The 16,357-nt window shown below is 46.3% G+C and overlaps 1 protein-coding gene across 1 annotated transcript in view; it reads left to right on the forward strand.

Moving 5' to 3' along the window:
* Positions 1–15,995, forward strand: part of syt2b (synaptotagmin IIb) — a gene marked incomplete in the record, with an annotated part of 33,177 nt that extends 17,182 nt beyond the window's left edge. Inside the window, 8 exon segments of the mRNA XM_030375131.1 lie at positions 1–137; positions 1,892–2,052; positions 5,742–5,873; positions 7,282–7,449; positions 9,184–9,351; positions 10,212–10,329; positions 10,770–10,903; positions 11,530–15,995. Coding sequence (XP_030230991.1) covers positions 1–137; positions 1,892–2,052; positions 5,742–5,873; positions 7,282–7,449; positions 9,184–9,351; positions 10,212–10,329; positions 10,770–10,903; positions 11,530–11,745 — 1,234 coding nt within the window.
* Positions 15,996–16,357: the final 362 nt, after the last annotated feature.

A 16,357-nucleotide genomic window follows, 5' to 3' on the forward strand; every position in this document is an offset into this window, starting at 1 on the left:
CTTGGCGCCGACGGCCACGCCCGCCCTGGCCTCCACGGCGGCTGACCTGTCGGGCTCAAACAACACGGAGATCAGCAAGAACGACATGTTCGAGGAGATCAAGAGCAAGTTCCTCAACGAGATCGACAAGATCCCGCGTGAGTTCCTCTCGCAGTGCTCTAGATCTTTGCGTCGGGTTATAAGACGCAGATTGTCTCTCCTTGATGTCATGGAGACAGTCATTCATTGAAGGGGTGCTGTCACAAGTGGGAGTGTCCACCTAGATGAATGATGGATAGATGAGCAACGTTTGCTACGGTCTACTGGGTAGGCTTGTACACTGATCTATCCAGCGTACATCGAGGTGGACACTGCCACTTTTGACTTCACTAAACACAGGAAAAGGCAGATTTTCAAACAGTTTGTAATGGCGTATCACACTCACACCTGGTGGCATAACATCAGCCCTTTCAGTAAAGATCATAGAAACTAGAATACATTGAGGTAGACGATGTTAAACAGCTGTCACAAACTCCAGTTCTGCATCCTTCTGAAAAATGTTGTCCATGATCCAACTGTTTCTGTCGTATTCACACACACGACTTAAGAATGACTCTCTTAAACCAGTCCGAGAAAACAGCGGAGCGTGGCTGCTCCCCTGGATGCTAAAGATAAGATGAGAGAAGATAAAGCAGGATAGGATCGACTTTATCCCTCCCAGAAAGGTCAAGGGTTTACCACAAGCGAGGAAGTTCAGCTATTTCCACGTATTAGGATGGTATAGGTTATTGCTAGATGCCAGTTCAACAATGCACTCAAACTACTGGCGTGCCGATTCGAAATGAAATCCTACACTGCTATTTGTATTTGCCTCGTTTCACTTTATGTTTGAAATGAGTTCTGTGCCATGAGCGATGGCTAGAGAGTGTGAGAGAGAGAGAGAGAGCGGGTGAGGGAGGGATAGAGAGAGATGGGGAGAGAGGGCGAGAGAGATTGTGAAAGAGATAGAGGGCAAGAGAGAGAGGGAGAGAGCGAGAGTTTGACACAGAGATAGCGAGAGAGTGAGATAGAGGGATGGAGAGAGAAGAAAGATTACGATAGCACTTGGGCAGAACATTGCAAATGAATAGCGGTATTTGTTGCTGCATTGTTGAAGTGTCTGAAGTGATCCAGAAACATACAATAACTTTCTATTCACAAACACACTGGTTTTTGTTGCAACTTCAGACTAAGTGAACAAATTATTAGAGACCTATTTACCCCACAGCATACAAACAAATCATTTAGTGAAATGATGAACAGAAGCATGCACAGAATAAAGACTGCAGATGGTGAAATATGAGCAAATGATGCATGATTAAATGTTGCCACTTGTGATACAAATAGTTAATCTCCAATACTGACCAACAAACGTTTTCTTTTTTATCAGATTTTCATAAAATAACTAATAATGATAGCAAATGTATTCATAATATGATGGTCAATTAATATGTAATTAATACCTTTAAATGGCTTTTTACGCAAGTATTGAAAATACATATAAGTAAAATAATTTAGAAGGGCTCAGACAACGCTCTCCCAGGTATTGAACGCATCATTCCACCTGGTGACATTAAAGTAAAAAATACGACTTTGACCTCATATTTCACATGCACGACATCCCACAAACCCGCATGGTACATCTCTTTTTAACCTTTTATCTTGGTCTTTTGTGTGTGTGTGCGTTTGCATGTGTGTGTGTCTTTCTCTATGTGTGTGTGTGTGTTTGTTCATGTGTTTGAGTATGTATGTGCATGTGCGTGTGTGCCTGCGTGTGTTTGTGTGTGTGTGTGTGTGTGTGTGTGTGTGCGTGCATGCGTGCGTGTGTGTGGGCGCTCGTCTGCGCCTCTGTGCGTGTCGTGACCCACAACAGTTCCTCCATGGGCGCTGATCGCCATCGCGGTGGTGGCCGGCCTGCTCATCCTCACCTGCTGCTTCTGCATCATCAAGAAGTGCTGCTGCAAGAAGAAGAAGAACAAGAAGGGCAAGAAGGGCAAGGACGGCTTCAACATGAAGAACATGCAGGGTGGTGAGGTACGACGCCGCAGGGTTCGGCCCAAGGGGTCTCACTAGCGCTCCGCTATAGCGCTTCACACTAGTGCTCCATTATAGAGCTAAAGCACCTCCCACTATAGCGCTAGAGCTCTCCCCACTAGCTCTCCCAACTAGCGCTAGAGCTCTCCCCCACTAGCTCTCCCAACTAGCGCCCCCCATTTGCTCTCCCCAGAAGCACTCCCTACTAGCGCTAGAGCTCTCCCCACTAGCGCTCCCTACTAGCGCTAGAGCTCTCCCCACTAGCGCTCCCTACTAGCGCTAGAGTGCTCCCCACTAGCGCTAGAGCGCTCCCCACTAGCGCTAGAGCGTCCCCACTAGCACTCCAACCTAGTGCTAGAGCTCTCCCCACTAGCGCTAGAGCGCTCCCCACTAGCACTCCCTACTAGCGCTAGAGCTCTCCCCACTAGCTCTCCCTACTAGTGCTAGAGCTCTCCCCACTAGCACTCCCTACTAGCGCTAGAGCTCTCCCCATTAGCTCTCCCTACTAGCGCTAGAGCTCTCCCCACTAGCTCTCCCACCTAGTGCTAGAGCTCTCCCCACTAGCGCTAGAGCTCTCCCCACTAGCGCTCCCTACTAGCGCTAGAGCTCTCCCCACTAGCGCTCCCTACTAGCGCTAGAGCTCTCTCCACTAGCGCTAGAGCTCTCTCCACTAACGCTAGCGCTCTCCCCACTAGCGTTAGAACACACCTCACCAGTGCTCCCCAATACAAATCGTAACCGTGTGCTTCCAATGTCTTCTTTCGATTTTCTGTTCGCTTTTGTACTTTTTTGCCGTTACGCTAAAGTGAGATTTCACGGCAATTGTTTGAAGGTAACGTTGGCGGTGCTTTTGTTGTGGTTGTTATTGTTGTTGTTGTCGGTATTGCTATGATGTTTGTTGGCTAACTCCGTTTGATTTCTTAGCAGCGGCTCTAACCGCAGACTTTGGAGGAAACAAGGAGAGCTTTCTTCCCCTCAATTTACTCTCGATGTTGTTGTTCCGTTGTGGTTTCCTAAAATGTGTGACGCACTCCATTGTCTTGGCCGATGAAAAATGACACACTCTAATCCGGCAGGACGAAAACCAGCAAGTCTCTCACACAACAATGCTTCGACTTTAGGGAAATTGGCTGCTTTTGGAAATGACCTTTCATTTCAACACAGTAGTTTAGTATCATCGGGTCGTGCGGGTTTAGAAAGTCAAATGATTCATTCGGCAGTAAAATGAACTGACATAAATATGCAGATTCCGCTGTGCACCAATGACAGTTAGTTAATTAAAACAATCAATTTATTGTGTCCACTCCACATTATGAATAATTGTCCTTGGCTGGAAGTGAGCGATGGTGATTCCCCGGCAGCCTAAACGAGTGTGTCATTCCTCATCACGCCCGCGGTGATGGTGTCCTTCTTCAGTAGCGTGTTTGGCCCTGGTGTCTTGTGAGTTGAACCCTTCTTCCTCTGTGCTCTCCCTCCTTTTTCTCTTCTTCTTCTCCTCTCGATATGTGTTTGTCTTGTGTGTTGCCCCGTGTTTCTTGACTGTGACGGACACTAACCTACGGTAGGTGGACAGCACAGCGTGTCGCTCTCTGCCCCCTACTGGTGGGGGGTAGGAGGGGGTTTCATGGAATGTCCTAGCTTCCTTGTATTGCCACATTTCTATAATTTTTACTCTCCTCGCCCAAACGTTGTTATGAGTGATGAATATACTTGACGGAAAGCTACGATGAGCTCCATAAACCCTGCAGAAGGGAGTCTAACCCTCTAACACATTGTATGTGCCTCACTCCAATATGAACCGTATTGGGCTCCGAGTTGATATGCAAGATATGACTTAACACAATTAATATGTGCATGCGATCAAGGGCATGGTTGTTGAGGAGACATGGCAACGTTGACGATTAAAAAAATGCATGAACAACACAAACAAATACCCTACACCTTTTTTAAAACCCTTTAGGAATGCACCCCAAAACCCCACATTTGACTCGAAGACGAGGCGTAGGAGAATTTTGTAAATCCTGGATCGCCTGAAAGGAGCCATTACGCAGGCCTCTCCACACTCCAAGGAGATAGCATAACCTTGGCAACGGGGCTATTATCCAGCAACAATCACTTAACTCTCACCTTGACATCACATGTCGTTAAAACACAAAACTCTTCCATGGAGTGTTGGAGAGAGCGGTGTTTGAGTCTTATGTTTTAAATCCCCAGGACAACCGAGGTACACTGAGGCCCTTATTTTGAATAAATAGCTCTAAATAATTAAGTTGTTATCTGGCTTGAATGCTGACAGCCGCACATGCAGGCGAACGGACTGGCTTCAAAACACCACCGTGTTAGCGAGAAGTACGTTTGCATTTACTTGTAGGGCATTTAGCAGACGCCTTACACAGTGCATTTATCAGAAGAGAGAGAAACAATATATCGCTGTCGGTAGAGTAAAGATGTTCATAGAACCAAGTGCCAAGAATTACGAATCGCTGGGTTAACCCATTCCCCGTATACAACAAAGATAGCTAGGATAAGATGCTACACAACGCTAAGCATTACATTTAAGTGCAAGGAGGTTTAACATACAATAAGTGCGTACATTAAGGGCCAGCCAGTATCCCCCTTAGCCTGCTTACTGTTTCTTATATCATGCGTTTCTCTTTAAGATCTTTTTACTATTCACATTGGCTGTCAGAAGTTCTTCCGAGATTCTTCATCTACCTAAATCAATCTCGGTGCAAATCCCGACAAACCATCCAGAACATCAAATTAACATTTTAATGAAACACTCTCACTATTTACCAACGGCTCGGTGAATGAGAATACAAACACGATTTACAAATTAGCTACACCCAGAATAAAATAGCCTGACCAATAGTCATTTTTAAACGGCCCTTAAATCCACAACACGCTTGTTTAAACACACGAAAACAACCGAAGTCAGTTCTAACTTTCATCTCAGTATTTACAAAATGCTCAGTGAATAACAAGGTTAAAGGTCAAACCTCAGGAAATGGCATGCTCTCGCCTCCACGTGGTCTGCCTGACTGGCAATGTCCTCTGCACAAAGCATGTTCTAGGTCCTGGCCTGTACATGTTGAACCCTAGGTCCTGCCCTGTACATGTTGAACTTTGGCAACTGCCCGGGGGAGTCAAAAAGCCTCCAATAGCCCAGAGCGATGCACACAATTGGTGAAAACAAACCAAAACCTAAAATCGGAATCCTTATCCCAATGCCACCAATCAGGATTTGTAACCCATAATTAATACAACCTGAATAGGAAGGTTTCACATGGTGTCACTCACATTCACGGCCACCATCTTGGTGCTTCTTCCCCATTATCGTAAGAATAACAACAACAACCACAACTGGATGTTCTGTTATTCTGGAACTTCTGGTCGAGACGTGCCAAGATGGCGGCCCTAAACTCCTAAACTCATGGAGCTTCAGATCACGTGATCGAAACCCTCCCATTAAGAACCAGTAAACCAAAGACAGGACGAGGAGTCACTCCTGGCCACCGTTGCTGCGGCGACCGTTCTCTGAGGAGGTGGGCTGTCAGGGATTGGTGGTCCACCTCCTGAAGCTCTGTGGGTCTGTGGCATGCTGTCCCTGGGCCTCTTAGTGTTCTCACCACTCACTCACCCCCCCCTTCTCAGCCTGAAGTCTAACCCCGACCCCTGACCCTCTGCAGAAACACCAGGACGACGACGATGACGAGGGAGAGACCGGGCTGACGGAGGAAGAGAAGGAGGAGGAGGAGAAGGAAGAGGAGAAGCTCGGGAAGCTGCAGTACTCCATCGAGTACGACTTTGAAAACACAAAGGTCGGTGAAAAACAATCAGTTTTTATTATTCGTTTTTTTAAATAGCAATGGCTGATTGGCATAATCTCCCAAGTTTAAGGTAATTTATAAAATGTGCTCTGGGAATTTGTGTGTGTGTGTGTGTGTGTGTGTGTGTGTGTGTGTGTGTGTGTGTGTGTGTGTGTGTGTGTGTGTGTGTGTGTGTGTGTGTGTGTGTGTGTGTGTGTGTGTGTGTGTGTGTTGGTGCAAACATACTTTCATAGAACTTTTGTCTCTCTTAATATACTTGATTGGAAGGCAGGATTGTTTCACTCCATAAATTAAAACCTTTAAGGAGAAATTAGTTAGATTGGAGGTTTTCAGATTCTGGAAGTGTTTTTTCCTCCCAAAGACAGAGCGGATAAGGGGGTAATTAAGGAGTCAGGCTTGAGTCCAGTGGTGCTGGCTAGATTGGACCCACGCCCTCGCAGCGTGAATAAATCACCCGATTCACGCAACGCGGTCTGTTCTGACTCCGGCTGAACCGCAGAGGAAGGCGGCGTTTTAATTTGACACAGATGATTTACGGAGCGGTAAATTGTGGAATCGTTTAGGAGGGAAAAGCCCACGGAATCAAAGTTGTGCTTCACAACGGGTCGGTTTCATCTGCGTGAGTAGCATGGCGGCTCGGCCCATTCATCACTCCGGGAAAAACCGTCGGCTCAGACCGCAGTAGAACGAAGAGCAAGGGGGGGATGCAAACACAATCCCACACAGACAGAAAGACTGTCGGACGGACAGAGACAGACAGGCAGAGAGACAGACAGACAGACAGACAGACAGATCGATATAGTGACAGAGAGATAGATACAATGAGCATTAGATAAGCACACTCGAGAAACACAGACAGAGAGACGGACAGACAAATAGATTTTAGTGACAGACAGATAGATACAATGAGTACTCGGTAGGCTCACTCGACAGACGGACAGGCAGACAGATATAAAGCTAGATAGATAAACACAGCCAGACGGATAGCCGGACAGCCAGACAGGCACACAGCAAGCAGGCAGGTAGATAGTCTACCATACTGGAGTAAAACACTTCGATGTAGAGGTCTACCCGACTCAATCTAATGATATTATGTTCTCTCCTCCCACTCTCCCTTCTCACCTCCCCTTCTCCCCTCCCCCTCCTCCTCCTCCTCCTCCATCACCTCCTCCTCTACCTCCACCTCCCCCACCTCCACCATAACTCCTCCTCCTTCATCCCCCTCCTCCTCAAACTCTTCCTCCTCCTCCTCCTCCTCCACCTCCACCTCTTTCCCCCTTACTCCTCCCCCTCCCCCTTCTCCTCCACCTCCTTCTCCTCCTCCTCCATCACCTTCTCCTCCTCCCCCACCTCCACCACCACCTCCTCCCCCTCCTCCTCCTCCTCCTCCACCTCCCAGCTGACGGTGGGCATCCTCCAGGCGGCCGACCTGATCTCCATGGACTCCGGGGGCACGTCGGACCCCTACGTCAAGGTGTCGCTGCTTCCCGACAAGAAGAAGAAGTACGACACCAAGGTCCACAAGAAGACCCTGAACCCCGTCTTCAACGAGACCTTCGTCTTCAAGGTCCGCCTCCTCCCCAACCTGTCAATCACATCAAACTGGAGACGCTGGGGTTGATTGGGTTCTGTTGATGGGGTTTAGTGGGTGGTGTTGGGGTTGAATGGGTAATGGTTGGTGGTGATGGGGTTTAGTCGATTGTTGGGTTGATTGAATGGTGGTTATGGGGTTTGTGGGTGGTGGTGGGGTTGTTTGGGTGGTGTTGATGGTAGTGGGTCATGTTGGGGTTTGGTGGTCGTGGATAAGGGTTTTAGTGGGTGCTGTTAGCGGTGGTTGTGTTGGCGGTGGGGTTGAGTCGGTGGTGGTGGTGGGGTTTAGTGGGTGGTGATGGGGCTAAGACGGTTGTGGGTGGTGGTCGCAATGGGGTTATTGGGGTGGTCGTGAGTGGGTTGGATCGGTGGGTGGTGATGGCGGGGTCTTTTTGTTGATAGCTGTGGAGTTGGACGGGGGTGGGAGACGGCAATCAGAGGTATGTTTGAGGGGAGAACACACACTGCGAGCCCCAATCGATCGTGAATATTTGATCTGACAATACAAAAAAAAAAAAAAAAAAAGTGACTGATGGGAAAGTAGCCTTCGCTCGGTTGCCAGGCAACAACTTCAACTCCCTTGCATTATGCAGGGCCTTTTCTTTTCTTTTTTTCCTCCCGGTTAACCACCACAAGGAGCTTCCTACTCCTTCTATATTTGTCTTAGCGTATGTCGATGTGTGCCCCGGTCGGTTCCACTACGCAGCGCGCTCCCTGGCCTGTGTCCGCCACTGGAGCCTCTCCGGGCTCTAATGAGCCCCTTTGAGGACTGAGAGGCGGCTGGCTGCTACAGGCTGAGGCCCGTACCCAAGACCCCCCCCCCCCCCCCCCCCCCCCCCCCCCCCCGGCCCACTGCCATTCCTGTACAAAGACTCGGATAGTGCAACCTGCGAGTGCGCTAATTAAGACGCGATAGCACTCGTTTTTCTGTTTCTATTTAATTTAAGAATTCTTCTTCGGGTTTTCCGTCTTGCAGCGTTATTAATGTTGTATTATTTTGTTTAGTATCGTTACTATTGTGTGTATTACACTATAGGCTACTACATTATCCTACACTTCTCATCTCTTTGTGTAGGACAACAAAGAGATGGGAAGTGTAGGACAATGTAGTAGAGCGTAGCATAACCTAGCATAGCATAGCATAACATAACATAGCATAACATAACATAGCATAACATAACATAGCATAACATAACATAGCGTAACATAACAGAGCGTAACATAACATAGCATAGCATTGAATAACATAGCGTAACATAGCATAGTGTAATAAAAAATAGAGCACCATAACATAGCACAATATAACAGCATAACATAGCAAAACATAACAAAGCATTACATAGCATAACATAACATAGTATAGCATAGCATAACATAGCGTAACATAGTATAAAATAGCATAACAGCATTACAAAGCATAGCATAACATAGCATAACATAGCATTGCATAAAATAGCATAACATGGTATAACATAACATAGCATTACAAAACATCTAACATCATAAAAAAGCATAGAGTAACATAGCATAGCGTATCATAACATAACATAACAAAGAATGACATTATATAGCATAGCATAGCATAGCATAGCACAGCATAGCACAGCATAGCATAGCATAGCATAGCTTAACGTTGCAGTGGGTAATCCCTGCTCGCATCTATCAGCATGATTGCACGTTAGCGAGGACTCACACACCCTGTTCCAACCAGGTGCCCTACGAGGAGCTGGGAGGGAAGACAGTGTGCATGTCTGTGTTCGACTACGACCGCTTCTCCAAGCACGACATCATCGGAGAGGTGAAGATCCCCATGAACACCATCGACCTGGGCCAGCCCATCGAGGAGTGGAAGGACCTGGAGAGCGTGGAGAAGGAGGAGGTACCCCAACGCTTACTACATGACCGTGTTTCTCCAGAGGAATGCTGCGATTTGTAGCCCGATTTTACGAACCAATACTCCCCGTACATGTTGCGCTCAAGGCATTGCCCCGTGACACTCAAAGCCTCCCAATTGCCCCCAGCGATGCACACAATCTGTGAAAACAAACCACACCTTAAAAACACAATCGCCTTGTAGGTCGAATTTGCAAAACACTAATACTTTTAGTCTTTTTCAGTGATTTATTATTTGAGCGATAAAACATGACGTTCTTCATGACGTCACGATGTGGTGCCCATCTGCTCGTTTACTTTGGAGGTTTGGGCGTAAAGGATAACCTTGTAAAGAAATAAACACTGACATCACTTCATAAATGACCAAAAAGCAAAGAAGACAGTTTTCCACAATGTGCTCTCAGTCTATGAACGATATCACAAAGCCTCTGAATTGCTTGCAAAAAGAACCGATGCCTTGTTGTCAAATCGGTCAAAAGTTCAGGGTTTTACTGAAGCTTGAATCTGCATTATCTCCAATTACTCGCACCGCAGTGATGGCCCCAAGGAACACATTACTATTAAAACGATTTCTTTCTGGTGTCGAGCCAGCATTGGGCGGTCCATGGAGGTATTTGGGCTGTGAGCAAAAATGAGTAATTAATGTGGCTTATACTACGGTACTATACAAACGGTACCAATCAGTCTCTAGAGAAGTCATCTGCATAACGATGCTCATCTCCGTCATCATTGTGGACCAGACTTTAGGAGAGGTCACGTTTGATCATCTTTACCGTGTAACACTTGAGAAGAAGGGCTTTGCTCATTAGTATCCGATGGTTGTGCTTCAATCTTGTTCCCTATCAGCCAGAGAAGCTTGGAGATATCTGCATCTCTCTGCGGTACGTGCCGACTGCCGGTAAACTCACCGTCTGCATTCTGGAGGCCAAGAACCTGAAGAAGATGGACGCCTGTGGACTGTCTGGTAGGACATATTTGTTTGTTGTTTGATTCATATCCATGCTGTTAGTATTTGTTTTAATTTCCTTCACCAGACTTTAGACTTGGAAGGTCAGTCTTCCTAGCGGTGGCGTCATACTGTTTGCTTTTTGGCTTTCTAGTTTTGGCTTTGATATTCTCATGAAACAGATTTTCTTGTTTGTTATTGATGTACGTTGTGCGTTATTGCTGTGGTTGTAATCAACATTCTGCAGATCCCTATGTGAAGATCCGGGTATTGTTGCTAATGTAGCATTGATTCTAACGTTGCTAACGTTGCCCGTTGCGATCCCTATGTGAAGATCCAGGTGTTGTTGCTAATGTAGCATTGCTGCTCATGATGCCCGTAGCGATCCCTATGTGAGGATCCAGGTGTTGTCGCTAATGTAGCATTGTTACCAACGATGCTCTCGACGGCCGTTGCAGATCCCTACGTGAAGATCCAGCTGCTGCAGGGCGGCAAGCGTCTGAAGAAGAAGAAGACGACGGTGAAGAAGAACACGCTGAACCCGTACTACAACGAGTCCTTCAGCTTCGAGATCCCCCTGGAGCAGATGCAGGTAGGGACCCTCACAGGGCTGCCTGCCTTGGGCCAATAGAAAACCTGCAGTAGTTCCTAAGGCCTTTTTCTCTGCTCCGTATGTGACCCAACGAGCTAAAGCACATGGGTCACTCTGGTGAGCTGTGGTCCTCTGATCCAATCGCCAAAAGTGAGGAAGTCAGTAGTTAGTTTAACCTTTTGTGGGTGAATGTTTAAATTAACTGGCTGGCACTTAATGTAAGCACTTATTGTAAATTGGACGTCCTGGTACTCGATAATAGTACTTAGCATTGTGTGGCGTCTTATCCTAGCTAACTGTGTTGTACACGGGGAATGGGTTAACCTAGATATTGTAAGTGCTTGGCACTATGAACATCCTTACTGTATTGACAGTGATATAAATTGTTTCTCTTCTTCTGACAAATTATAAAACGCTTTGGATAAAAGCGTCTGCTAAATGCCCTGAATGTAAATGCCAGTGTAACTGCAATCCCCTCGATTTGCATAAACATCTTATCTTATCATGGCGCTTTGTTCATGCAGGCTGGCACCGTTGTTAGATTGTTAGAATCTGTAAAAACAACCGCCGGCATCAGTGAGACTAAAACGTTCCTGGTAACATTTCCTTTTTCGTTTCCCGCACAGAAAATCCTGGTGGCGGTGACGGTGTTCGACTACGACAAGATCGGCAAGAACGACGCCATCGGCAAGATCTTCGTGGGCAGCAAGGCCACGGGGCTGGGGCTGAAGCACTGGTCTGACATGCTGGCCAACCCCCGCCGCCCCATCGCCCAGTGGCACCCTCTGCAGCAGGAGGAGGACATCGACGGCCAGCTGGCCTCCCTGGCCGCCAAGAAGTAACTAACTTCACCCCCACCCCCCTCAGCCCCTCATGTACTAACTGATGAAAGCCCCCCAACCCCCCGACACCCAAACACCAGACTAAAACCTTGCATTGCATGCACCTCATGATCTACATGCGGCTAGCCGCCCCGGCTGCCCCAAGCTTGATCCGCAGAAACAAAAAGGGAGAGAGACAGTAGAGAGTATCGGTAGAGATTATCGGCAGAGATTATCGGTAGAGATTATCGGCAGAGATTATCGGCAGAGATTATCGGCAGAGATTATCGGTAGAGATTATCGGTAGAGATTATCGGTAGAGAGTATCGGTAGAGAGCATCGGTATCAATTAGGGTTAGGTGAACAAACCTGGAACTCATTTGTTATTTTTTTCAGTTTTGTTTGTCGTTTCGTACCCAGCACCACATTTGCTTATACTATAACAAAAAATAACGAGTGGCAATGAATGTTTGGGTGATTGGTTTGTGAGCAATTGTCTTTGAATGTTGGTTGCGTTTGAGGGTTATTTGACCAGGCTTATTTTTTAAAGTGCTGGCACTCAGTGAAAAGGTTAGTGGAGAAGCGATCAAGCTGATAAAGTGTGGTTTAGTTAGATGCATTATGCATGCGTTGCTTATAGTCCCTCCTCGATCCTCTCCATAAAACCATGCGCAGTATTGTATCCCTGCTAATATGTGTGCTTTAACTTTGAATAAAAAGTACTCTCGTACAGGGCTTATCTCGCATAGAAATCTATTTAGGTTGTCAAATGCAAACGCAAGTTTGGATGGTGGCAACTGCAAAAAACAACTGCAAAAAATACTGAAATGTCTATTTGTTTTTAGTTTTTTATTAACTGTTGAGAAGATTGCCTTGGTTTTGTCGTTTGTGTCGTGGTCACGCCAGAGACGGAGCACGTGTGTGTCTCGCTCTTACTTTATTAGGATTCAATCACCAAATGTGATCCTGTGATACACAGCTCACACCATGGCCACCTGCATGGAGATTCTGTGCCTGTGTGTGTGTGTGTTTGCCTGTGTGTGTGTGTGTGTTGGTGTGTGTTGTCAGAGACACACACACTCTGAAGGGAGGAGTAAAGGGTGCCTTGCCCGGGTTGGACATTTTGACACTGTTTGCTACGTGGCGGTCGACTCGAGGACTTGAGGCTTTTCTACTCGGTAAGTTATCAGGAACGCTGTGAATGTGTGTGGAGTTTCCTTTGACCACTTTGGATGTAACACCTTACTTATCCATGGACAAAGCAAAGGGAAAGTAAGAAGGGTGTGCCAATGTTTCTCAAACAACTATGCCTCTGTTGAATGTTTACGGTCGAAAGTAATGCTGTTCAAATGCTTCTTTTTTTTTTTGGGGCCTGTCGACCACTTATATTTGATCGTATGTGTATGTTATTCATATCAGTATTTTCAAAATGAATCGATGATGTATTGATTTTACCTAGAGGAGGTCGGGTTGCACCATTGCCCAGAGCTCCGCAATCACGCCTGCGACCGTACCATGTGTTTGCTTATGTGCGTTGAGTTCCCCCAGCCACCGTGTGAAACCTTTTGTACAGTAAATGTAGGACCATTTGCCCGAGACAAATGGACAAAGCTAAACCCAGCATGTATCATGCATCACGAATACTCTTTTCTTTCCCTCTTTAGTCCCATACTGCGTGTATACCTATCTAAAAAACCAAAGTACTGCAGCGACACAGTGGTATTTTTGCTACCATTGCTTGTATGTCCCTGCTTTCTTCATCGCTGGGCGGAGAAGTCTCCTTGTACCCGGGAGGCGGGTTTAGAGGGAAAGGATCTCCCCTTGTTTCCTGGGAGGAGGGTTTATAGGACAGGATGTCCCCTTGTTCCTGGGAGGAGGGTTTATAAGACGGGATGTCCCCTCTATCCAAGGAGGAGGGTTCGAAGGAAAGGATCTCCCCTCATTTCCTTGGAAGAGGGTTTATAGGACCGGATGTCCCCTTGTTTCCGGGAGGAGGGTTTAGAGGACGGGATGTCCCCTCTATCGAAGGAGGAGAGTTTAGAGGAAAGGGTTTCCCAGACGACCGCAGAGCCGTCGCCTGACTTCCACGCTGTCTTCCCCGCTGTCGACATAATGCATTGCGCAGACTTGGTTGAGATCAACGCATGCGTCCGCCACAAGTGTTGTACATAGCAACGGCATGTTTTAAATAGTAAGCATTCGATTAAAAATTGTGTATGAGTGTGTGTGTGTTTACCTTCCATGTCATTTTGATAATAAAACTCAAGGAGAAAAAAAGAATGCACAGACTGCAAAGTGTATGTATTTTTGCATATTGATAAGTGTGTAGGAATGAATGCAACGTGGATGTCTGAATAAGCCGGATGCACTGACTTGTGAAATGCCCTCGGTCCATCTTGAATCTTTACTTTCACTTTCACTTTGCCGTGATGATATGAATGCATGTCCTCTGTTGACATTGTGTGTGTACGCGTTCCTTCCCCAGGTGGGTCAGGGTCTTGGGGGGATCTGACTGGGCTACAAGTCATGCTATTGCTGGTTAAATCTGTTTGTGGTCGTCGCTGACGATGACATCGATTACGAAAACAAAAAAAACAAAAATGTAGAATATTAACCGTAGTTTTCTATAAAAATGTACCGTAAGTGTTACCTTTGTATACTCCTGCCAAACGGGTGTCTATTGAGTCTGATGTGTTTGTGTATTCCTGTGTAGATGTGGTGGATCTCACTAGCATGGACTTGTAGCCTCTCTCCTCATTACAGTGATCGGTCATTGCTCCTTTTGGTTTCCTAGGCCGTCTGTAGTTCTGGTTATGGCTTTTGGAACACACTGGAAAGAGGTGTACACATGCATACAAACACATACACACACACAAGCACGCACCTGCACACACACGCAAATGCATACAAGCGCACACAGACAGACGCACACGTGCACATACATACATACGGGAACACATACATGCACACGCACACACATACACGTACACACACACGTGCACATACACATGCTCATGAACACACATACACACACACAAACACACACACCATCTAAAGTTAATGTAAATGACATTCAGAGCCTGTCTGAACAAGGTGGAGTCTAATGAAGAGTTATCAAACCTTTCCTCAAATCGTATAAAGTGTTTATTTTAATCACCAGGAGGAATATTTTAAATAATCCAATGCAATATGTATCATATACAATATGCTGCCGCCCGAGCATGCTTCTCCATAATAACAATCTTTGTGAATTTTCAATTTATTTTATCCATGATCAATACACTGAAAAGACTGAATAGCAAAAAACTGAATATACACATTCACAAATACCATCATTGTAACTATTTCAATTGAAGTTAGCTCTTTCCATTGCACTTGACTATGGATCCATGTGTACCTTCTGAACTTCCCTTTAACCTCATCTGAATATTGTTCTGGCCATCTCATACTGTACCTGATTCTCATTCCGGGTCATTCCACGCATTCTGTATCATACTGAGTGTCATCATTCACTCAACCAATAAGCTGCCAGCGTTCTGTTCCACCCCCCCCCCCCCACCCCCCCTGTTACTACGTGTATTTGCAATAGGACCAATAGAACCTGTGTTCCTTTATTTGATGTTTCTCTGGTGTACTTAAGGAAAAAATAAATGAATATCTCTTTATATATTGTTAAGAATTTATCACTTCACTGCAGTGCAGGCAACGAAATCCCCGTCTTCCTCGGCGTCAAAAGCGTCTCGTCTTCCGACCCGAAAACAAATGCAGAAGAAAATTTGAAACGCAATACTGCCGAACAATAGCTGCTTCAATAGCGTTCTCCTAGCGGGGTTCCGAAAACCGGACGTAGCCATCGTACAGAGCCTCCAAATAACTGCTTGTTTGTGTGTATATATATATATATATATATATACCAGGTCTCTTGTATTCCGAATCAATAATTCCACTTCCCCAACAACACAGAGAAGATGGTTGGCTGACGAATCAACCCTGGACTGTGATTGTCTTGTTGTAGAAGTGTGTGTGTGTGTGTGTGTGTGTGCGTGTGTGTGTGTGTGTGTCCGTAGCCGTGCCTTCTTTGTGATTTGCATGATTGGTTTCCCGCCTTTTTGTTTTCCCGCCAAAAAGAGGCGTCACTACCTTGTACCCCTACGTTGTCCCTCTGTAGAACAAACACCTCACGGGAACCAAAAAGATGGGATGTGGTTGATAAGACGTATATTTATCTGTGAGACATGAGATTATCCTAGGAAATAAACTCCTTTTAAGTAGCTTTGGTTTTTGTGTGCTTTGTGCGTGACGTTAACATTGCTTGCTTCACTTAAAAACAGCAAAGGGCTGATTATGTTTCCACGTCGACACAATGCAAGGGGGTCCTTACGTCCTTGCGAACCCTCCTTGCGTCCACCACAAGGGCCTGACGTGCGCCCCCCAAAAATGGTATCAGGCGACGCAGCAGCAAGTGCTGTGATTGGTCCGCTCACTAAAACCCGACCCAGAACCAAAACAGGTTCACAGCTGCGTCGAAGCGTCTGCGTGGTCCTTCCGTTGCGTGTGGAACCATAATCCGCCCTTTAGACTGCTTGGAACTGTCAGTCAAACGGTGGCGCTATCCTACAACTAGAGCCAGCCC

This window comes from Gadus morhua, chromosome 13 (assembly GCF_902167405.1).
Source record: "Gadus morhua chromosome 13, gadMor3.0, whole genome shotgun sequence".
Taxonomy (NCBI): domain Eukaryota; kingdom Metazoa; phylum Chordata; class Actinopteri; order Gadiformes; family Gadidae; genus Gadus; species Gadus morhua.